Below are 25,888 nucleotides of genomic sequence, written 5' to 3'. Positions count from 1 at the left end.
AAAATGAGACTCAATGAGTAATGGTGATATATATATGAATGGATACATATGAATGGATATATATGAATGGATATATATGAATGGATATATGAGGAACTCAACATATTTGCAAGAAGTTAGATACATTGAAGCAAACTGATTTCTAAACATTAATAATTCTATTTATGTATGTATGTATGTATGTATGTATGTATGTATGTATGTTTGTATGTATGTATGTTTGTATGTTTGTATGTATGTATGTCAGTCAGTCAGTCATTATTCAGTTTTATTTCAAGATTTCTAGCCAATGGAGAAGGAGCTGGTTTTGAACTTAGATCCAAGACTTCATTGGAATCTCAACAACATCGACAGGGTATTTATGCATGTATGTATACGTGCAGACTAGTATGTTTTGTTTTATGTATGTCTTCTCATGCATATACTTGCATATCTAAACATGCTCATATATACTTAAATGATAAACTCTGGAAAGTTTTACGGATTTTTACCGTTCCAGTGATGGCTTAGATCTGTAGTCTTCCAATCAGCTTTCTCTTTTCTGGTTTTGAGAAGCCTGTTTTCTCAAGATTAGTATTTAGTCAATGTGTTACATATCCCAGTGCCCAATAATTACTAGTATAAACCTGAACTAGTAATCTGGATAGAGCAAGGGCAGATTTCTCAATAGTTCAGCATAGGTATTCTCTTTTCCACTGATCTTCAGCTTTATGTTCACATCCACTGAGCAGCTGATTTCCACAACTTTACTCAGGTCCTCTTCTCTATCTCAGATCATTATATCAGGTCTATTGTGCTTAAATTTTATTGAGGTTTTCACAGGGACATTTTTATTATGAGTGGCTAAAGATTCTACCATACTGTGGGTTTTAATTTCTTTGTCCTCAGCGTTATCCCTCCGACAGATTTCATTATATAGTATCTTAGCTACATCATCTCACCAGTAGATAATACCATGATAAGATTTTCAGACATCTGCCTATGGTATAACTGTATGTATGTATGTATGTATGTATGTATGTATGTATGTGTGTATGTATATATGTATGCATGCATGCATTTATATTTGTATGTATATATGTATTATGTATGCATGTTTGTTCTCTTTCTTTTTTTTCATTTTGAATAAACTTTGACTCACCAGCAACTAAGTAACCAAGTTATGAAAGAAAGCATTTTGTTTTGTTCATCATCCTCTATATCTTAAGAAGGTTTTGCAGATTTTTATAGTCCAAGATATCTTGACTATTTGTAGTATATGAATAAAAGATTTTTGTATTCTCTCTCCAAAAACCTAAGTCCAGCCATACTTTGCTCTAGAAGGGTCGGTATGTATCCTTTTTCTCCCGTAATAACAGATATAAAGCTGAAAGTGTAGCATGGGTACTGGATTTGCAAATTCTGCATCAACGGTCTATAGATGTCCTCTTTCTCTTATAGTTTTCTTAGTACATTGGTGTATGTATGTATGTATGTATGTATGCATGTATGTATGTATGTGTGTATGTATGCATGCAAGCACGTGTGTATGTATGTATATATGTATGCATGCATGCGTGCATGCAAGCATGTGTGTGTGTGTCTGTGTGTGTGTGTGTGTGTGTGTGTGTGTGTGTGTGTGTGTGTGTGTGTGTGTGTGTGTGTGTGTGTGTGTGTACTGCAGTTCTGGAGCTAGCTTTCTTGTCAAACACTGTGTCAAGTTGACTCTCCCTGAAGATTTCAGTAACAATATAAACTGATGTTGCTTCCCATTATGTTTTCTAACTAAAGTTGGTTTCTTGCTTCCTCTCTCTTTCTTTCTCTCTCTTTCTTTCCCTCTAATTTTAGGTGTGGTCACTTTTATTTGATTAATGTCATTCTCTGTTTATAGGGTGTACGAGGACATTCAGGAGAACCTGGCCCTGTGGGTCAGAAAGGAGAACCAGGTCAAAATGGATATGATGGTCGTGATGGTTTACCTGGCCCACCAGGACCACCAGGAGTAATTGTTGGCTCAATTGATGATGTAAGTTTTACTTTTATGTCTAATTTTTAATGGTAATTTTCATATATATGAAATCAAAGTTTTAGTATGACCTTTGTACTTCTGAGCAAGACAAGATTGCTCTAGTTTTTATGACATACAAAAGAAAAGAAAAAGAAGCATGATGAACCAACTTCAGCATTAGAAATGATGAGGCAATGAGAGAGGTTCCCTAAAAGCAAATAATATGTTACTACATATATAAACTAGGAAAAGTGAATTGGAACTATATATGTGTATATGTGTGTGTGTGTGTGTGTGTGTGTGTGTGTGTGTGTGTGTGTGTGTGTGTGACAGAGAGATAGTATTGCAAGTAAACATGTTTGTGCTTGATATGTAAAACATACATACATACGTATACACATAAATATATACATAGGGATATATAGAGAGAGAAACAAAAGCTGAAAATACTCAGAAGATGAACATTCATGTATAGGCATATAGATATTTATATATTTAGAGAACAAATTTTCATGGAGGATGAAAAAATATGGAAAACTAAGGAGCAATGGCAAAATATTTCAGTTCCAACCTGAAATACCATACCCTCTGAAATACCATAAATATGTTCTGTAAATATATAGATATCTATATGCTTATAAATTAATGCTAATCTGAAGCTTTTCAGTTTTTGCTTTCCTCTATATATATCCCTATATATATGAACATGTGTGTATGTATAATTTATATATCAAGCCCAAGCATGTTTATTTGCATTGCTATCTCCATAATTAGTTCACCTGGATTCAAATTACTTGAGGTTGTCAATTCATTCATCTACCTTGGAAGTTCTGTACAAAATAATGGAAATCTCGATACAGAAATACATCTGAGAATTCAAAGGGCAGCAAAAGCATTTGGTGGCTTGGAGTTATGCATCTGGTGCCAGTGATGTATAAATAACAATACAAAGCTGGCTCTTTACAAATCATTTGTCTTACCATCCCTGTTGTATTCTTGTGAAACATGGACTTGTTATGAAAGGCATTTTAAATTGTTAGAACAATTCCACTAAAAATGCCTTCATCACATTTTATACATTAAATGGAGTTCTTTTACTCCAAACACAGATGTCCTTGCATCTGCAGGCATCACCTCAATTAAAACTAGAATTTTGAGGAACCAAATGAGATGGTGTGGCCATATTGTTTGAATGGCAGATCAACACATGCTGAAGCAGCTGTTTTATGGTGAGCTTGCAGAGAAGAAACGCTATTGGCATAAACCTAAAAAAAGGTTTAAGGATGGCATAGGGACTACTATGAAGTCACTTGCAATGGATCCAGAAGACATAGAAACCCTTGCTTCAGAGATTGAGCTGGATGGTGAATAAAATTGTGGAGTGGAGTGAAAGCATTTGAAGAGGCCAAGATAACGCATGTAAGACTCAAAAGAGATTCAAGGAAGAATGTTACGATCAAGAAAATGAATGACAATGATCTTTCTGTGTGCACAGTTTGTGACAGACCATGCCTTTCTTTTGCTGGGCTCAAATCTCATTTGTGAACCCATGGAAAACGAACCTCCACCAACTATTCTGCCTATGTGTTTGTGCACAGCTTTGAATGCAGTGTATGCAAGACGGTTTGCAAATCTAACGGAGACCTCAAAAGATATTTTAAGATCTACAAAGATCAGAACTTATCTGCAGCTCTTAGTGGTCCAAATCGGATGTGCAATCTATGCAGATGTCTTTTCAGAACATTGTCTGGTTTAAAAAGCCACATCAGATGCCATGATGGTTCTAAGGTATAGGTACAGGAGGTGGTCAAACTCTGCATAAGCAGTAAACAACCACCATGAATGAGTGTTTATATGCATGTGTATGGATACATATGTGTGTATGCATGCGTGTGTGCATGCGTGTGTGTATGTGTATGTTTGTGCGTGTATGTATATGGGCAATGCCAGTGTAATGTTACTGTCACTTGTGCTGTACCTGGCTTTTGTTGACATGGAGAAAGCCTTTGACAGGGACCCCCGCTCCCTTATCTGGTGGTCAATGAGGAAACTAGGGGTAGATGAATAGTTAGTGAGAGTTGTGCAAGCCATGTACAGGGATGCTGTGAGTAAGGTGAGGGTTGGCAACGAGTACAGTGAAGAATTCCGGGTAGAAGTAGGGGTCCACCAAGGTTTAGTCCTCAGCCCCCTCATATTTATCATAGTCCTCCAGGCAATAACAAAGGATTTCAAGACAGGATGCCCCTGGGAGCTCCTCTATGTTGATGACCTTGCCCTAATTGCTGAGTCACTATCAGAACTAGAGGAGAAGTTTCAGCTGTGGAAGCAAGGATTAGAATCAAAGAGCCTTAGAGTCAACCTAGCTAAAACCAAAGTCCTAATAAGTAGGAAGGTAGACAAAACACAAACCCCTTCAGGTAGATGGACCTGCTCGATCTGTAGAAAAGGCATAGGTAGAAACTCCATAAGTTGTACCCAGTGTAAGCTATGGACACACAAGAGGTGCAGCAATATCAAAGGAAGACTAACTAGCAAGATAGTTTTTGTATGTGGAAGAGGCTCAGGAGCAATAAACACTGAAAATGTGCAGAAAACAACCTATGCCACATTCCAGGGAGAAAAACTAGAAGTTGTTGATAGCTTCCGCTATCTAGGTGACCAAGTTAGTCGTGTGGGAGGGTGCACTGAAAGTGTAGCTGCTAGAATAAGAATAGCCTGGGAAAAGTTTAGAGAGCTCTTACCTCTGCTGGCAACAAAGGGACTCTCACTCAGAGTAAAAAGCAGACTGTATGGCGCATGTGTACGAACCGCCATGCTACATGGCAGTGAAACATGGGCTGTGACTGCTGAGGACATGCATAAGCTCACAAAAAATGAAGCCAGTATGCTCCAATGGATGTGTAATATCAGTGTGCATACTTCACAGAGTGTAAGTACCTTGAGAGAAAAGTTAGACCTAAGAAGCATGTGGTGTGCAAGAGAGACGATTGCGCTGGTATGGTCATGTGGCAAGAATGGATGAGGATAGCTGTGTGAAAAAGTGTCACACCCTAGAGGTTGAGGGAACCTATGGAAGAGGTAGACCCAGGAAGACCTGGGATGAGGTGGGGAAGCACGACCTTCGAACTTTAGGCCTCACCAAGGCAATGACTAGTGACTGAGACCTTTGGAAATATGCTGTGCGTGAAAAAACCACTCAGAGAGTGTAGTGGGTGCTTTTACGTGTCACCCGCACGAAGGCCAGTCAGGCGGTACTGGCAACGCTCAAAATGGTGCATTTTATGTGCCACCCACACAAGAGCCAGTCCAGGGGCACTGGCAACGATCTCGCTCGAAAATCCTACGAAGGCCAGTCAGGTGGTACTGGCAACGGCCACGCTCAAACTGGTGTATTTTATGTGCCACTCGCACAAGAGCCAGTCCAGGGGCACTGGCAACGATCTTGCTAGAATGAGAATTTATAAAATTAGATGGAGCCACTTTACAAAATGAAGTTTCATCTCATATTATATCCAGTTCAAATCTTAAGCTTAGAACAATTAATTTCTTTTACCTCAGTAGAAGAAATTAATCTATTGAACTTAATTAGTAAAATGAATAAATAAATAAGTATGTTTATTCACAATGGAATGTGTTTTTTCTACTTTAAGGAGTTATCTGGACACTCAAATTTTGATGGTAGTTCAACTGGGTCAATAGCTGTGAAGGGAGAAAAAGGAGATCGTGTAAGTATGCAATGTTTTATGCTAATTTTTTTCAATATTCTTCAAGTATAATTGATATTGAAATAAAAGTGTGCAATGGGAAATTTCTGGGATAAATGATTTTCAAGCCACTATGTTTAAGTTTCCTTACTTAAGTTACCCTTGAATTACACTAAACCCAACCCTTTGTTTCAATTAATTTTAAATAATAAAGAAAATTTCATTATTATTAAGCTGGTGTTTAAAACAAATTAACACAAAATGTTTGGCGAGCAGTCTCAAGCAGATTATTATCAAAAGTGTAATATACATTACGTAAGTAAATATGATTCAGTCAAAGCATATCAGGAGATCCTCAAAAGACATTGCTTTATTTTAATGAACTTATAATGCAAAATCATTTTTTTAACATAATTCTTTCTCTCAAAATTTTAAAATTTTATCTTACTATGGGAATTAGAAACAAAATACTCTAGCTCTTTTAGCGATTATTTAAGGTGAATTGACAGAATTGTTAGTGTGGGCAGAGAATTCCTCAGTATTTGTTTCAACTTTCTGTGCACTAAGTTCTAATCCCATTCATATGGTGGATAAACCATATGATGGATAAACAAAGTGCCAGTCCAGTGTGGTGGATTGTAAGAGTATTATATGCGATGTCTTGTGGTATCTGCTCCTCTATATGTATTCTGAGTTCAAAACTCATCCTGACACTGTAAAAGGATGATAGGAGCTTCAACTGACTGAATGTATCTGCACTTTGAAAATGGTTGATTCCTTGATCAAATGGTTGACTGCTGCCACCAACACCACAATTACACTCTTTTCATTCTGAATTTATGCTGTCTGAAGTATATAAGATGTCTTTGGTTAAGTTTTCCATTACATTTGAACATATTTCTGTTTCACTCTTTACACTTTCTTTTATTTTGATTTTTTCTGTGTTTAGGGTTACCCTGGACAAAATGGACAACCAGGTGCAAATGGTATTGTAGGACAGAAAGGAGAACGCGGATATAAGGGAGAACATGGACAAAAGGGCGTATCAGTATGTACTTATTGATGTTTATGATACAGGAAAATTAAGTAATTCATGTTCTTAATCTTGTCTAAAGAAGATAAGTGGTTGGATATCAGAAATAGTAGAGGGCTAGAAATATCTTTCAAAACTCTATATGCATTCTGAATCTAAATACTATCAAGACAGACTTTGACATTCATTCACACAGCATCAGGAATATTCTAAGTTAATTCAAACATAGTTACCCAATTCCATTACCAAAGTTAATCTTTTAAGACCTAATCAAAATGAACTCTTATTGCCCTAGAACAAATGACGTTCCACTTATTACATTGTTAGGTTTTGTTTCTTTTGTCAGGGACTGCCTGGAGAGCAAGGACTTCGGGGTCGTCCTGGATTAGTTGGCGGACCAGGTGAAAAGGGAGAAAGAGGAAAACCTGGAATGAAAGGACCAAGGGTATGTAAAATTTTAAATTGATAAAGCTGTCACTTTAAATAATGGAAATGTAGACAATAAGGCATTGTTTGATGGTTCAGAAGTTTGCTTCACAACTATGTAGTTTTAGATTCATTCATATTGTGTGATACCTTGAATAAGTGTTTTTTACTACAGCTCCAAGCTGATCATTGCTTTGCCAATGAATTTGGTAGATGGGAACGATGAAGAAGCCCATTGTTTATATCATCATCATCACTTTAACATCCATTTTCCCATTCAGATGGAATTTTTAAGACAGAATTACTATCATTGAATGTCCTTCTTGACATCAACCCTTACATGTTTCCAAATAAGGTAATGTTTCCCCAGGGTTGAACATATATTCACAGAAAACTACTTGTCCAATGGTGATACTCATTTATAACTATCATATGATGTCAAGGTATGGTGGTACAAACACACACACACACATATATACAATATATATATATATATATATATATATATATATATAGATCATCATCATCATCATCAGTGTTTAACATCCACTCTCCATGCTAGCATGGGTTGGACGGTTTGAATGAGGACTGGTGAGCCAGAAGGCTGCACCAGGCTCAATCTGATCTGGCAAGGTTTCTACAGCTGGATGCCCTTCCTAACACCAACCACTCTGAGAGTGTAGTGGGTGCTTTTACGTGACACTGGCATGAGGGCCAGTCAGGCAGTTCTAGCAATGACCATGCTCAAAAGGTGTTTTTTACGTGCTACCTGCACGGGAGCCAGTCCAGCAAAACTAGCAACGACCATGTTCAAATATTGTTTTTCATGTGCCACTGGCACATATGACAGTAAGGCGACACTGGCAATGATCATGCTCAAATGGTGCTTTTTACATGCCACCAGCATGGAGCTAATCCGTGGCCCTGGCAATGATCATACTCAGATGTGCTATTAACATTCCACTGGTTACACTCCATATTCGGATGTGCTTTTAACGTTCCACTGGCATGAGTGCCAATCAGGCGGTACTGTCATTGGCCATATCAGCAATTTTGATTTTGATTACACTTGCCTCAATAGGTCTTCGCAAGCAAAATTTATTGTCCAATGAATAAAGGGCATTCATAAGTGGGCTGGTTACACCCACTGGCATAGGCCACGGAGTATGGTCTCATTTGGCATGTCAGGTTTTCTCAAGCACAGTATATCTCCAAAGGTCTCAGTCACTAGTCATTGCATCAGTAAGGCCCAATGTTTGAAGGTCATGCTTCACCAGGTTTTCCTGGGTCTACCTCTTCCACAGGTTCTCTCAACTGCTAGGGTGTGACACATTTTCACACAGCTGTCCTCATTCATTCGCAACACACAACCGTACCAGCACAGTCGTCTCTCTTGCACACCACATCTGATGCTTCTTAAATCCAACTTTTCTCTCAGGGCACTTACACTCTGTCATGTATGCACACTGACATTACACATCCAGCGGAGCATACTGGCTTCGTTCCTTGCAAGCTTACACATGTCCTCAGCAGTTACAGCCCATGTTTCAGTGTCGTGTAGCATGGCTGTTAGTACACATGCATCATACAGTCTGCCTTTTACTCTGAGCGAGAGGCTCTTTGTCACCAGCAGAGGTAGGAGCTCTCTGAACTTTTCCCAGGCTATTCTTATTCTAGCAGCTACACTCTCAGAGCATCCACCACTGCTACTGACTTGATTGCCTGAGTAACAGAAGCTATCAACTACTTCTAGCTTTTCTCCTTGGAATGTGACAGAAGCTGTTCTCTGTGCATTTTCGGTGTTTATAGCACCTGAGCATTTGCCACATACAAAAACAATTTTCCCAGTTAGCCTTCCTTTAATATTGCTGCACCATAGCTTACACTGGGTACCTCTTATGGAATTTCTACCTATGCCTTTTCTACAGATCAAGCAGGGCCATCTACCTGAAGGGATTTGTGGTTTGTCTGCCTTCCTATTTATTAAGACTTTGGTTTTAGCTAGGTTGACTCTAAGGCCCTACAATTCTAATCCTTGCTTCCACAGTTGAAACTTCTCCTCTAGTTCTGATAGTAACTCAGCTATTAGAGCAAGGTCATCAGCATAGGGAAGCTCCCAGGGGCATCCTGTCTTGAAATCCTCTGTTATTGCCTGGAGGACTATGATAAATATGAGGGAGCTGAGGACTGATCCTTGGTGAACCCCTACCCCTACCTGGAATTCTTCACTGTACTCGTTGCCAACCCTCACCTTAGTCACAGCATCCCTGTACATGGCTTGCACAGCTCTCACTAACTATTCATCTATTCCAAGTTTCATCATTGACCACCAGATAAGGGATCAAGGACCCTGTCAAAGGCTTTCTCCATGTCAATCAAAACCAGGTACAGTGGTTTATCTTTGGCTAGGAATTTCTCTTGCCGCTGTCTTACCAGAAATATAGCATCAGTGGTGCTTTTCCCTGGCATGAACCCAAACTGCATCTCATCTAGACAAACTCTCTCCCTAATTAGTTGGACTATGACCTTATCCATGAGCTTCATTGCCTGATTGAACAACTTGATACCTCTGTAATTATTTGTATCTAAAGCATCACCTTTACCTTTGTACAGTTGACTAAGGTGCTGCTACACCAGTCATTGGGTATGACGACTTCATGTATCACTTGGTTAACTATATGGGTGACTAGTCTATAGCCGATATTTTGAGCCGATATTTTGAGCATCTCTGCAGTGATTCGTGATGGGCTGGGGTCTTTCCCTATCTTCATACCCTTCAATACTGTCAATTCAGATAGCTGGTCTCGCTGTTGGGTTGGCATTCAGCAGACTCTCTTTCATTCATTCTCATTATTTAACAACCTTTCATAATGGCATCTCCAAACTTCTCTTTTTGCTGCCTCGTTTAATGCAAGTGAACCATCATCCATGCGGACACATTTCTCTGCTATGGCATCATGATTCTCTCTCACACACTGTCTTGCAGCATATAATACCTCAAGTCTTTGGTCCTCACAGCGCAGAACATTGGCAAATTTTTTCTTATCTGCTTCCCTTCTAGCTAAATAAACCTGTCTCCTAGCTTCCCTGCTGACAGTCTGATACAGTTCCCTGCTACCACCGTTCGTCCAGTTGTTCCAAGCCTGTTTCTGTTGTCTAATAGCCCTGTCAACCACATTGTTCCACCACCACGTTACCTTGGGTTGAGAGGGAACTTTGCATCATCCACAGATCTGGTCAGTGGCCCTCAGCAGGTTGTCCCGTAGAAACCTCCAGTTGTCTTCCACATCATGTGATGCCATATTCCCTTCTATTTCATCAAAAGCTTCAAGTAGTACTCTCCTTCTCCTCCATGATGGTCGTCTTCTGGGCATCCATTTAGCCCTTATCCTGAAGTCGCTAACTACTAGTCTATGTTGTAGGGTACATTCTTCGCCTAGGAAGGTTTTGGCATTTATAAGCAGCTATCTTACCCTTTTTCTGGCAAGGATGTAGACAATTTGGCTAGTATGTCTACCAGACCGTAGGTGACTAGGTGACTGGCTGGTTTCCTGAAATTAGTATTGCAAACCATAAGATCATTTGCATCACAAAACTCCAGCAGCCTGGTTCCCTCCTCATTGTGGGAACCAAAACCATAGCCTGCATGTTGTCCAACATGTCCATTGAAGTCACCAGCCACAAAGAGAAGATCCCTGTCATTCATCAACAAGGTAGTCTGCAAGAGGGTGTCAAAGAATCGGTCTTATTGTCCATCAAGTAGCCCCAGCTGAGGGGCATAGGCTGAGATAATGCTTGCTAACCCATGATGTAGCACTAATCTAATCTTAAGTATTCTATCGCATACTCTGACTACCTCAATTACCTTATCAGCCCATTTCTCCACAAGAAGTATACCCACGCCCCCGACTCCGTCAGTGTTCCCTGCCCAGAAAATCTTGTACCTGTGTTCTTTGCCTGTGAGGAACCTAATGGAACCTCCTCTCCACCTTACTTCTTGGAGGCAGCACAAATTTACATGTCTCTGTTCAAGCATCTCAACAATCTCACCAGACCTACCTTTCAGTGTGCCCATATTGAGTGTGCCAAATCTGAGGGTGTGGGAGGTGTGGGCCCATGAGACCCTGGGATAGGCGACAGCAGTGTCATGTACCTGAAAAGTTCGCATTTGGCAGAATATATATATATATATATATATATATATATATATATAGGGCATCCAGCTGTAGAAACTCTGCCAAATTAGATTGGAGCCTGGTGTTGCCATCCGGTTTCACCAGTCCTCAGTCAAATCATCCAACCCATGCTAGCATGGAAAGCGGACGTTAAACGATGATGATGATGATAATGATGATCTATATATATATATATATATATATATATATATATATATATATATATATATATGTATGTATGTATGAATGACAGTCTTCTTTTAGTTTACATTGGCCTAATGACTCACAAGGCTTTAGTTGGCCTGGAGTTAATGCACCATCTTGCTCAAGATGCTATGTAGTGGGACTGAATGAATCAGAAACTGCATGGTTGAGAGAGGAGTTTCTTAACCATGTGGCCAAGCCTCTGTGTGTGTGTGTGTGTGTGTGTGTGTGTGTGTGTGTGTGTGTGTGTGTGCGTGTGCGTAGACGTATTTTTCACTGGTTGACTTCCTGTGTTGGTTTGTTTATAATAAACTAAATTCTTTAAGGTAGTGCTTTAACAGGGTCACACTTCAATGATTGAAGCAAGTAAGAGTAAAAAGAATAAAAGAATCAAATACTAAATATTCTAAATTAGAATATTTTCTTACAACACACATTCACAAAACAGTGAGGAGATATGGGCCTCTTTGTAGCTTATTCTGCATCCTCAGTGCAGTAGTCAGAACTCTTTTTAATGCTTCTTGTAATTGTTACAGTCAGGTGTATATACTGAGAATATATTTTAAGTCACAATATTATAAGAGCATACTACCAAAATAATAATGGGGCAGCCACTGTTATGACATTGAACATTCACTGGAGTTTATCCCAGAATGATATTTTGAACATCAATATAAATGTCAGTACATTCATACCCCAAAGATGATTTTAAATTTTAACTTTACCAAAAACTATCTCCAGTCTTTTTTATTTTATTCAGTGACTAATTTACAGACGTTAATAGAAGACAGTGTAGCTTGCAGATTACAAAGCTGTGTCTTGTTTTCTTCAATGACTCAATAAGCCTGTCATGACATCCAGTTACCTATTTTCAATCCTTAAGAATATGAACATTTATCTTGAAGTCCAATGGATAAACAAATTGCTAGAATTTGTTCAGCCAAAAATTTAATTTGTAGATCTATTCTATGTTTCAGTCATGAAACAGCTAAACAATGAAACAAAAAAATGAAAATTATGAAAAAATTTATCTATGAAGTGTAATACAATATTCTTTAAGTGTTCAATCTTTATAAATTACTTATTTCTTTTATATAGGGAATAGGTCGAGTTGGCCCTGCAGGTCGACCTGGCCCCCCTGGCCCCCCTGGAATTCCTCCTGAGATTAAAACTTCCGATGATACTGTAATAATAAATGGAAGAAAGGTAAGACTTAATCATTAAAGATGAAGTTTTTTTTCACTTGCTGGATTTCGAGGAGGGGCTCTCCAAGCCTAGTAAGTTTGAGGTTGATAATGTTTCATTTAAACTGTTACTTGTAAGAAAAACTTGGGCAGGGAGAAGATTCCAGCAGGCCAAGGACTGAGTATAATAGTTAGGAAGGAACAAAGGGTGTTGCAGGGTATCAAGTGTTACAAGAGGTGAAAATAAGTGGATTGAATAGTAGAGATACAAAACCTAACAAAATTTTATAATAGATAGCCAAGTAAATTAAACACTAAGTATGTGATGAAATTATCCCATAACCTTGTATATATGAAGTATACCCACCTGGAAATGAAGAGACCATAGTTTAAATCTTAACACAGAGCTTCAAATATATATTTTTTTTCTTCATTGAAAGTATCTTGTTGAAGTGAAGGAAAGTACATGGAAGTATTTGGGTTTTGCACAAGCTAAACAAGAACTTGTTAATTATATGTAGGCTTTACTATTAACATTTTGGTAGGTGGGTAGTATCTTAAACAAAGTATGGTGGCAGTGATTAAATCACCTACGACCAGTTCCTCATTAATGTTTTGTTTATACTTTGGTTTTTTTCTTGTTTTGGTTTTTTTTTTCTGTTTTTCAAAATAATATATTACTACAATATTATTTGCCATTTTATTATAGAGGCTAGGTCAAAAGTAATTATCTTAATATTTTTGTATGAATAAATGAATATGATATTTGGAACTAGAAAACTTTAAAAACTTTCAATAAAAAAATTAATTAATATAGATTATAACTAAAAACAAAAATATCAAATAAATATTTCATAAATAAACAATAATATTAAAATAGTAAATTCAAATATAATAAAATTTCGATCAAAAATTTAAGATAGTTACTTCTGGCTTATCATATATATATATACACACTCCTTTATTATTTTTATTCTCTCATTTCGGCTCCTTTTTTCAAATATTTTCATCTGTTCCCTATAAATTATGCAAAAGTATTCCATAAAGCTTAACATGGTATTGATTTCTAGTCACAACTCTCTGATAAACCATTTTCCATTAAAGGGAGAACCTGGCAGTACCGGTCCAGTTGGACCCCAGGGAATCGCTGGTCCACCTGGGCCTCCTGGACCACCCGGTGTTCCTGGATTTTCCACAGCCGACTCCAATGGAAAGGTATGACATTATGATATATATCTTTATTTGTTTGGTGTTCAGTCATGATTAATCCTCTTTGTCAGTACAATTGTCTAATTTGATGATATTGACAGGGTCTCAAAGGAGAACCAGGTGGTTGTCGTAGCTGTGTTGGCCTGAAGGGAGAACGTGGCCCTGTTGGACCAAAAGGCAGTATGGGATATACAGGTAAAAAAGGTGTCAAAGGAGGCAAAGGAAACATGGGTATGCCTGGATTTACAGTAAGTATTCTGCTTTAAATTTCATATAACAAAATATTCCATTAAACAATTATCTCTTAATGGTTGTTGCCAGTTAATATTTTGACACTAATTGATAATTTCAAGCAAATAATAATAATTTCACTTGCACTGTCTCTTATCTAGTAATGCTTTCTTTTTTGGGGGGGTGGGGGTTCTTTATATTATGCTTGATAAAATATTTAATCTGAAAAATATATGTTGAAATAGATATTGCTACACTTCTATATAGAAATTGTATTCACTTATTATCTATTAAGCACCTCTAATTCTAATGGTGTTATATATTTTGATGCATTCATATAACAATGATCAAATTATGAAACAATACTTTTAGAGTAATTTGGTGGAGGATATTTCTCTGGTACTAAATTTAATTACTTATCATTGATAAAATTATCCTTTGTGAAGATAGTGGGTGTGCATGTGTAAAGTGTTTATTATAGAATGGGTTATCATTCACTTACTATTTCATACATCCTATATTCCTAAACAAGAGTCCTGATTCATGAAATGTGGTCAGCAAAGCACTGGTAGAGTTATGGTACATGATAATAATCCTTTCTATTATAGACACAAAACCTGAAATTTCGGGTAGGGGTAAGTTGATTATATCAAGCCCGGTGCTTGACTGGTACTTAATTTATTGAGCTTGAAAAGATGTTCTGAGTTCAAATTCTAGGCGGAATTTGAACTCAGGACATAAAGAGAGATGAAATGCCACTAAGCATTTTGCCCAGCATGCTAATTATTCTGCCAGCTCACTGCCTTCAATGGTACATGAAAAAAATGCAATGAAAATTTTAGTGAACCACATTCTTTTATTCTTTTACTTCTTTCAGTCATTTGACTGCAGCCATGCTGGAGCACCACCTTTAGTCAAGCAAGTCAACCCCAAGACTTATTCTTTATAAGACTAGTACTTATTCTATCAGTCTCTTTTGCTGAACCACTAAGTTACGGGGATGTAAACACACCAGCATCGGTTGTCAAATGATGTTGGGGGACAAACACAGACACATAAATATATATACACACATACACACACACAAACACAGACACATATATATGTATATATACAATGGGCTTCTTTCAGTTTCCATCTACCAAATTCACTTACATGGCTTTGGTCAACCTGAGGCTATAGTAGAAGACACTTGCTTAAGGTGCCACGCAATGGGACTGAACCCAGAACCATGTGGTTGGTGAGCAAGCTACTTACCACACAGTCACTCCTGCACTCATGTCTAATAGTTACAATTAAATAAAGTGCATTGTAGTTCTAAAGTATTAGTTTATTAAATTAGACACAAGATACATGAATAAAATAAAAAGAACAATTCTGATTTAAAAGAAATTACAAACACATCTAAAAATTGGTTTAATAATGATAAAAATAATATTTATTGAACTTCCACCTTACAGGGTCGGCAAGGACTTCGTGGACGTAAAGGAGAGCCTGGATATGGCCTTAAAGGCAGAGCAGGAGAAAGAGGGCTACCAGGTCCTCCTGGAATACCAGGTATATCAGAACCTTGGAAATCTGATGGTTCTAATGGATTCAATAGTAAAGGAAACAAGGTAAGAGCTACTCTTTAGATATGTATCACATTTTTTGGCAACTATTGTAATCAGGTTTAACTTAAGTCAGTGAAAGAGCATCAACAAATTTTCTAAGCTTCGTCAATATAATAGTAATATCTTCCTAAGTAAACACCTTGCCAACTTTAAAATGAAAATCACATAGGTTAAATGCTAAAACATGGGATGATATAGATCAGAATTAAGAAGAGTGGATCACTGCTAAATTGCTGAACGAACGATAAAGTATAGTCTAAATTGACAAAGTGAATAGCATTATTTGTAGATCTTTGATCACTAGATCTTTGAGTTCTCAAGCACTTGATAAGCAGCCTGTGTATATTAGTTTCTCTTTAATGAATACAGCCTTTTATTTTCAATTATTTTCTTATCACTCCATATTCTTAGATGTCATTGAACCCTAATGAATTGGTACTGCAGAAACAGTTAATAATAATATGCATTGTATTTTACAGGGTGAACGTGGTTATACAGGCCGTTCAGGACCTCCTGGCCCACCTGGCCCACCTGGCCCACTTTCTTCTCCGTCATCAGGAGTGATAATAAATACAGGTTCTGGAGATACAGAAAGAAGTAAAAATTTGCTATTTGTTTTGTTCTAAATTCATTAATCTCTGATTACTCTCTTTCAAGGCTTATTATTAAGTGAATTAAAGTAATGGAGTTCCATCTGTTAGTATTTAGTTGCTTAATCAATTGAACTACTTTCTCAGTGAATTAGTGTGTGGGTGGTTTAATATTGTATCACTGACACAAATACCTATAACGTAATTCTCAAGTAAAATCAGCATGATAATGTGACAAGGCAGGACCTTTATATTATAGATACAATCCTAAGATACCATGCTGTAGAGTAGAAGATGAGATCTGATGATTATTAAACAAACTTCTTAATCATTTAGCCCTGCTGCATCTATAATTACTAAGTGTATAATGTAATGAATATCAACTATGCCAAATCAACTTATTTTCAACCTGGGGGCTAGAGCAATTTCAAGAATGCTTGGTCTGACATAGCTTCTAAGAAACATTAGTGATTTGGAAAAATTCAACATACATGGAAATACCATCAACAGCGCATACCCAAGATGCATAGAGATCAACAAAGTCAAACTGCATGAACTTATTTCAGTATCTGAGCATTGGTGATTTGTGCAATTATATCAAACATCTATTATCCCACATGTAACACAGATCTGTATACAAGCCAAGTTTATCAAAAACATTTCCCAGTTGACTTCTTTTGATAGGGAAGGGCAGGGAAGGCTTGTGTCTTTTTGACTAGGGTAAAAGAGGTTTCATGTTGGAAAAAATAAGAAGTTTCATCAACTTATTCAAGTACTACATAAAAAAAAAGATGAGTGTGGTGAGGGAGGTGGTGAGGGAGGTGCTTCCCTCCTTTAAATTTAGTGAGAAGCAGGCAGAGAGGCAAGTATATATAAATTAATGGTCCTACTCTTATCATGCACCTGTAGGCAAGAGAACACTGCTGTAAGAAGGCACTTGCCTTTCACAATGAAGGTAATCTAAGATCTGTAAAGTTCTCTGATGGGCCACTGTTGATTGTTCTGGTGGAATGTTTCATTTCATTTCTTATTTATACAGTTGCCAAATAGCCATTATGGATTATGATATTTTGTTCTCATTTCAGTTTACAGAGGAGAAAAGGGAGAAAAAGGAGACAAAGGTGACAAGTCAGAGGCTAGTATATTTGATAAAAGATATGTAAGTATTAACTGCGTATATATGCCAATATAGCCAACTTAGTTAGTCCAGCAGAATTCTAAATAAAAGACAAGATCAGTATCATTGGGAAATAACCATTTTATGACTTTCAAAATCAAAAATTCTATTAAATTCATTTCATATTTAGTTATTGAGGCATTAAACTTTTTGGCATGTAACTGCAACTTAGTTACTGATACAGTATTTCATGGAATAAATGAAAAGTGAATTTAATAGTTTTGTATGTTTTTGTAATAGTTAAAGTGATTCTTCCATTATGTAATTGCTTTAGTATCATTAAAGGCTCAAATCATGTTACTAGCTAGACAAATACAATTCCAGTTCAATATCATCTTACCATTTGGTTTTTTCCATCTGTTGAGATTTTGGAACTAGAAAAAAAAATGAATTCTTACAAGTAGGAGTTACCAGATATGCTTAATTTAAAAGGTAGATATGATAACACTGGGATATGACAGATTCTCAAAGAAGTATGATTAATATTTTATAGTCACATAGAGTCTTTACATACTTTTATTATTCCATACATGTTATGCTGTAAAAATCACAATTATGAACATGTACACCATGGTATTTATTGAATTAGCTAAATTTTCTTAATGTTTAAAATCTTTTCTTTCATGCACACATCTTTATATATTCATTGTAATCAAAGTGGGCATATCATAAGGTGGATTTAAACCACTGAGAGCATAATTCAGTTTAGATGTCTTGTAATATAAGTAAATGTCACTTAGGAAGATGACATACACTAATGAGGGAACATTAGTTATATGATATAACAGCAGAAAGCAAAGAGGTTGGAAATTTATATCTTGTCAACACTGCTGCATTGTATCTGTCATCAAGTGAACCTAATATCACCCCTAACACACACTACACATATGCAAGCATGGAAATTGGATGTTAAAAAAGGATGATGATGATGATGATGATGATGATGATGATGATGATGATGATATAGAATGAAAAATAAACAGTGCTTGTATTTCAGTAATATGTGAGTGTGTGTGTGTGTGTGTGTGTGTGTGTGTGTGTGTGTGTGTGTGTGTGTGTGTGTGTGTGTGTGTGTGTGTGTGTGTGTGTGCGTACATATGTAGATATGTACGTGTAAGCACATGGCTTAATGGTTAGGGTGTTGGACTTGTGATTGTAAGATTGTAGTTTTGATTCCTGAGCAAAACACTTCATTTCACATTGCACCAGTCCTCTCAGCTATATATATATATATATATATATACAGATATATATATATATATATATATATATATATATATATATATATATATATATATATATATATATATATATATATATATATATAGATAGATAGATAGATAGATAGATAGATAGATAGATAGATAGATAGATAGATAGATAGATAGATAGATAGATAGGTAGAGAAATAGATAGATAGGTAGAGAAATAGATAGATAGATAGAGAAATAGATAGATAGATAGATAGATAGATAGATAGATAGATAGATAGATAGATAGATAGATAGATAGATAGATATACAACAATCTGTGTCATACTTAATGTAAATATCAGGGAAAACCCCAATTAACTGCAGTTCATCCAGAGAAAATAGCACTTAATGATGTACTGTTTAAATAACACAAAAATAAATCAGTAGCAAGTGAAAATCATCCAGCTGCAGTGGTGGAGATGCTAGATGTACATTTTTATTAACTACACGCAAAGATAAAATTTGTTGTCATCAATAGAACAAAACATTGATTGAAAAATCAGTAATGTTACAATTAACTGTTTGGCTAATTAACCATGCTTGCATGGTTAGATGTAAGTTGTTGAGGTAGATTTTCTGTAGTCAAATGCCCTTCCTGTCATCAACCTTCACCTGTTTCCAAGCAAGGTAATATTTTCCCCATTACCAGACACATTTCTTCATGGAAACAAACAACATTGCTTGTATGATGGTAATGTTCATTTACAATCATCATATGATGTTAAAACAAGGATTCACACAAATACACTCACATACACATATATTTTCGACAGGCATCTTTCAGCTTCCATCTATTCACAAGGCTTTGGTTGGCTATAATAGAAGACACTGCTCAATGTGCTACACAGTGGAACTAAACCCAAGACCCTATGTATATATTTGTTTGTTTTTAAATGCTTATTTCCCATTAGTGAGTCATACATTAATTTTCTGTCTGAATTTCAGTATAAAGGTAATGCTGGACTACCAGGACCACCAGGGCCCCCAGGACCACCAGGACCACCAAATACCGGTAGTTATGCTGGCTCAAATGGACATGGAGATGCATATAGACTTTATAGACAAAAAGGACAGAAAGGAGAAATGGTTAGTTTGTTTCTAAAGTGTTTCCTTAACATATTGTCCCTCAATATAAAGTAAAGACATAATAGCTTATTGGTTGAGATGTTTAATTAGTGAGACAGAGGTTGTTAGTTATAAGACTGTGGAAAGAATGTCTATTAAGTGAGCATTGTTACTTCAGCATTATATTATATTTTTCTTCAAATGCTAAAAGTAATATTTTAAGAAATGTGTTTAAAAGAGATACACAAATTGATTCAGAATATGTTATTTATTTGATGAATGATTGTACAGTTGAATCAGTAGAAAGCAGAGTATTTACAGGGAAAGGGAACAAAGAGAAGGTTAAAAACCAACCACTACTTCTAAGAGCTAAGAAATCTTTCCATTATATATAGTTCAGTCTATAAACATAGTAAAATATAATGAATTCTACAAGGTGGTATCAAAAAGTTCCATGACTAATTGTTTAATAAAATATACTTTACTTTAGCTAAGTTCTCCTTTAAAATAGTCACCTTGCACAGTAATACATCAGTGTCAGTGTTCCTGCCACTTATGGAATCCAACCTGGAAGTTGTTTTCTATATGCAAATCAAGGAATTTTTGTGATTCACTCTGGATCGCAACAACGGTATTAAAATAGCAACCTTTCAACTGCATTTACATCTTGGGGAAGAGATGGAAGTCTGCAAGTGCTAAATCTGGTGAATAGGGTAGGTGCAGAAGCAATACCATGTTGTTTTTGGTGAGAAACTCACAAGTGAGGAGAGCTTGATAATAGGGTACATTGTCATCGTGAAGAATCCAATTCTTCATGCTTCATGGTTTGGTCTAATGACTTCCCTCAAATGCTTCAAAATGTCATTGATTGTCCTCTGATGATCCCCATGCATAAGCTGATGAATTTTCTCCATGGTGATGCTCATTGCAGGTCTTTCAGATTGCTCATCACCTTCCAGGGATGTTCTTTCACTTTTGAAGTGTCCATGTCACTTGAAACATTGCATACAACCTATTGCTTCATTGCTGTAAGCTTGCTGAAGAATGCTCAATCTCTCTCTAGCAGACTTCTGAAGTTTAATGCAAAATTTCACATTGACTCTTTGACAAAATAGCTAACAGAATACATATGGTCACAAAAACCACAAATTTCACAACTTGTAAAGTAAACACAATGATGTCACTCAGCACGCTGCTTCATGAAGGTCACTGCTAGCTCTCGCTGCACAAGCAACCATGTGCTGCCATCTTTTGGCATGCTATAGAACTAGTCTGGGAATATTTTGATATCACCTCATATTTGAATTTCTTTTGAAACTATTAAAATTTGAATAGTAAACTCAAAAGAATTTCAGGATGCTGAGCAAGGAGACAGAGAGATAGAGAAAGAGCAATATGACATATTGCTCTTTCTCTATCTGTGTAATATCAATTTGAGAACTGAAGAAAACATATTGCAGGTATTTAGTCCCAGAGCAGCTATAATCAAAAAGATATATGATCAACAACATTCTAACCCTTACTAGTTTATTTTTTTGTGGATGTGGGATATGGTTTCTGTTCACATTTTTTTTTCTTTTTCAAAATATCATATTTATGACTACATTATCCACTGTGTCTTTCTTTTTTTAAGATTGTAGTTCATCAGTTAGAAGATTTCTAGGTAAACAAGTAATTATGTATATTGAGTATCAACAACTTTGTCTTCTAATGGCTCACTTGTCATTCTTACTTATATTTGCCCATGATCCACATATATGTTACATCATATCTTACAAAAATATTCCCATGTAACCCTATTGTTAACATTGGTGATGTTTATGTATGCAAAAATTAATTCATGATGAAAAATTCTATCTAAAAACTATCAACAGTTCCACAAAAACATTAAATTTGTGGCCGACAAATGTATTATATTTTGAAAATTTTTTTAGAAAAGTTCTGAAGTATTCAGTGGTCCACCTGTGACTGACCCTTTATGTAGAGGCACCTTTTTGATTCAAAATATTAGACATTGCTGTTATTGTTAAGTTAGCTTCAATTCGTTATATTTTAGCAAGTATGCTACATGAAAGTGGCTGATCAGAAACCCAAAGATCAGAGGTCTAGTATTTGAAAATGCAATCTAGTATGTTAATGGCAAATTTCAACTAAGACAAGGAAATTTACCATCGTTTTCCCATGTGCTATTCTTGGCTGAGTAACAAACTTCCTTATTGGTTGAAAAATCATGATTTTTATCATGATAGATATTAATTTTTATGGATATTTTTCTGCATATTTTTCTTTTAGGGAGAAAAAGGAAGTACAGGCCGGGGTATTCCTGGAATTCCAGGAGTATCAATTCCGGGAAGACCAGGTCCCCGTGGGCCTCCAGGCCCTCCAGGACCTCAACAACATTCATATGGTGGTTCCAGCACTATTAATGATCAGACTTATTCTGCTTCACATGCGGTAAGCTACTGTAAAGTTTCTAACCCTTACTTTATGAAATACTTCAATGCAAAAGACACATTTATCATTCAGAAACATTTATTTGCTTATTTTGATCAATTCTAAATGCCATATGGAAGATGCACTTTTTCTTGCAAAAAATTACTTTGAAAATTATCATGCATTATCCATGATGCTAGTTAGAATCACAGGACAGTTAAAGAGTTGTGTACTGCAACAGTATTTGGCAGCAAACCACTAGTTAGGTGACCATTGTCTGGTGATTTCACTCAAGGAGAAGTATGAGCACTCTGCTAGTTTGCTTGTCGATTTTGTTTGATTACAGTAACTGCTGGACACTATTCTATTGTGTGACCAGATTTTTGGTAAGTACAAAAGATTTTTTCTGAAAATTACATTTCCAAAAGTTGGAGTACATCTTCCACAATGCAGCAACTACGTTGTAACATGGCAGTTTAAAAAAATGGTCATTGAAGCTATACCATAATGTAGTTTCCTTATTTCAAGCAAATGTTTCATAATGCTAATAGCATTGATGATGAAGATAATGGTCATTATAATGATGGTGATGATGATAACAACAATGATGATAATGATGAGGAAGAGGTGGGGACAGAGAAGAGAAGTTTCTAATGGAACAGTGTTTTCAATGTGAAATCTTAATTCTAATACAAATTGCTTCTAATACATATTGCTTAACCCAACTTATTCAAAGAACAGTCTGCAAAACTAAGTTCTCCTCAGAAGTTTGAAATGTCAAGTCAATTCAAGTTGAAACCATTCTCCGATTTCATGTTGAATTGTAGCATTAAGCTTCTACTGGGACAACTACAACCACAACATCATGATGGTGATGACAAGAAACAGAACAGAAACTTTCGCCAGAAACTGTACAGAAAAGAAATCCAAAAGGCAGTGTTACAGCATGATCTCATTTTTTTTTTGCTGAAACCAGTGAAAGAGATAAAAGATGAATGTTTGTAGTCATAAATGACAAAAGATATATTTACAGCCAAGAAGGGTTATTGTTATTTGTCATCATTGATTGAAGATCACTCCAATGCAGGAAATGAAATTTAAGACCAAATCCTGGCTATCACTAAGGCATACACTAGATTTTGATCCAGTGAATGACACAGCAAGAGTGATGGCCAACAGGAAAATGCAATTTATGGCTTCTGCTATAAGCAACACATAAGAGAAATAAGAATGAATAATAATGGCATGTGTTGATTTTTTTACATACTCTTTTCTTTGACTTATATTTTTTTCCTTTATGATTTGTTTCATTTTACTTTTCTTTTTATTTACATAGATTGCAACTTATCGCAATATGGGAGAACTTCAAGATGTTGCTCTAACTATCCCTGTTGGAAGTATAGCTTTTGTTCATGATAAGGAACTATTATTAATTCGACTGAAAGATGCATGGGCAGAAATCCAAGTAAGTATAAGTTAGACACTGATTCTGAAGGATATTATTTCTATTTTGTAATATTACATTCAGTTTTTAATTAACTTTACTAACTAGGGAAATGATATACAGGTACACTACCAATTTTCCAGCAACTGATGTTGTAGTAATTCTTTTAATCTCAAGATGATTATGATGAGGCAAATTTCTGTGATCATTACTAATAACATTTTTGGTAACAAGCATTCATGATACACATTCTTTTATTCACTAGTGACATGTCATGAAGGCAAAAATATTCTCCTACCACCTATCTATGATAATATAAAAATACAAATGTTTAAAATTAAATGTAACTTCATGTGCTAACCCCTTAAGGACCCTCTTTCTGTGAAGAGCAAATAGATAGATAGCTTATCTTCTCTGCAAAGAATGCAATGTCATAATATAAAAGAGGAACATGTAAATATATACCTCTTACATTGCTGGATGCCCAATTGTTCAGTGGTTAAGTTGTGGCATTAAATTTTGCTTTAAATTGTGCCCTTAAATAGTGCCTTAATATATTATTATAGTTGAAGGGTTGAAAGAATGTTATCAACTTTGATTTATTACTAGTGAATAAACAAAAATGCATCTTGAAGAATTCATTGTAAAAATGTTATTTATAACCTGGTACCCATCTTCAAGAACTTTGCTCAGAATTACTATTACATGATATTTTTTAATCTAGCATAATGTATAATCCAGTTTGTGTTTGGAACCAAGTATGTTGGAAAATTTGCAGTGCACATGTTCTACTGAATATGTTGATATTTAATGCTCATTTTAAAAAGGTTGACATTAAATTGTAATATTAGGTATATGTTTAAGGGAGTGAGCCGTCAGAATCATTACTGTGGCAGGCAAAATGTTTAGCAACATTTCATCCATCTTCACGTTCTACGTTCAAATTCTCCAGAGGTCGACTTCACCTTTCATTTTTTTGGGGTCACCAAAATAAGTATTAGCTGAGCACTGAGGTTGAGGTAATTGACTTGCCTCCTCCCCTGAAATTGCCAGCCTTGTACAAAAATTTGAAGCCAATATTAGATATAAGTTTAAACATTTTTGACATTTTATCATATTGATTTATTATATTAATTACAGATTGTTACATATATGATAGTTCAATAGTCAAGTAACAAAATTTTAGTTATTGTAGCTGGTCATTGATACCTTGTATATTTTGATGACTTAAATACATGCAATTGGCACTGGGGATTCAGTCTATCATTACTTTATGCTCCAGTTACTATCGCTTTCTCCAGAACTGTAAGGAAGGTAATAGAAATAGGTAACTGAAAATAACAAAGGAATGAAACTTCAGATACTTGTATATCTCTTTGTACATCCAAGCAAACACACACACACATGGACATGTCATTCTTTTAATATCCATTTTCAAATGCCAGCATGAGTTGGACAGAAACTTATTTGAAACAGGAATTTATAACTGGATATTCTTCCTGTCACCAAATTTTACCTGTTTTTCAAGTAAGGAACTTTTTATTTCCACAAGTCTTTTAAAATGCAGAGTGGTCAGTCACAATGCTGATGTTGACTGTAAACATCACACCACCATTTTACTTAGCCAGAGACAAATACTATGGATTACCACCATTAATGCACATCTGCACATACAAACACATGTACACACACACCCCACACACACACACACATTTATGTATAGAATCTTCTGTTGAAGACAATGTATGACTGTTCAGTTTTTGTTGAATGACCTGCACAAATGATTTCCTTACAGTGATCACATGTATGCACTGAACATTGGTTCACTCACTTTATGAAATCGATGTTGCCTGAACAGATGCATAGTGTACAAGATGTCAGGTGTTGAAGTATCTCAGAGCAATGTGAAATTAAATATTTTACTCAAGAACAGAATGCATTAAATAGTCCAGGAATCATAAGAGCAATCATGAGTGCAACACTCTAACCACTAAGCCATGTGCCCTCATATATAGTCTAGGGATGAAAGGACTGATGTTGTTTTAGCAACCAGTTTACTTCATGTAGTTCTTTTCTGTTGTTCGTGGCTGGTCTCAATTCGTTTATAAGGAGGGCTTCCATAATTCTGAGATTGCTCCTGTTGCATTTGTTTCCCCTGAT

The 25,888-nt window shown here is 36.0% G+C and overlaps 1 protein-coding gene across 27 annotated transcripts in view; it reads left to right on the top strand.

The window, feature by feature from the left end:
* Nucleotides 1-25,888, top strand: part of LOC106875945 (uncharacterized) — a 291,971-nt gene that overhangs the window by 229,520 nt on the left and 36,563 nt on the right. For all 27 annotated transcript variants that reach the window (XM_089347704.1, XM_014924275.3, XM_089347708.1 and 24 more), the window contains 13 exons: nucleotides 1,871-2,005; nucleotides 5,638-5,712; nucleotides 6,641-6,739; nucleotides 7,071-7,169; nucleotides 12,628-12,735; nucleotides 13,818-13,928; nucleotides 14,024-14,170; nucleotides 15,614-15,769; nucleotides 16,246-16,363; nucleotides 17,442-17,515; nucleotides 19,732-19,872; nucleotides 22,144-22,305; nucleotides 23,621-23,749. In XM_089347704.1, the coding sequence (XP_089203830.1) occupies nucleotides 1,871-2,005; nucleotides 5,638-5,712; nucleotides 6,641-6,739; nucleotides 7,071-7,169; nucleotides 12,628-12,735; nucleotides 13,818-13,928; nucleotides 14,024-14,170; nucleotides 15,614-15,769; nucleotides 16,246-16,363; nucleotides 17,442-17,515; nucleotides 19,732-19,872; nucleotides 22,144-22,305; nucleotides 23,621-23,749 (1,554 nt within the window). The remainder of the gene's footprint in view (nucleotides 1-1,870; nucleotides 2,006-5,637; nucleotides 5,713-6,640; nucleotides 6,740-7,070; nucleotides 7,170-12,627; nucleotides 12,736-13,817; nucleotides 13,929-14,023; nucleotides 14,171-15,613; nucleotides 15,770-16,245; nucleotides 16,364-17,441; nucleotides 17,516-19,731; nucleotides 19,873-22,143; nucleotides 22,306-23,620; nucleotides 23,750-25,888) is intronic.

The sequence above is a fragment of the Octopus bimaculoides genome, chromosome 2, assembly GCF_046866305.1.
Source record: "Octopus bimaculoides isolate indiv1 chromosome 2, ASM4686630v1, whole genome shotgun sequence".
In the NCBI taxonomy this organism is placed as follows: domain Eukaryota; kingdom Metazoa; phylum Mollusca; class Cephalopoda; order Octopoda; family Octopodidae; genus Octopus; species Octopus bimaculoides.
The sequence above is the reverse complement of the archived record's forward strand: the minus strand, read 5'-3'. Positions and strand labels throughout refer to the sequence as shown.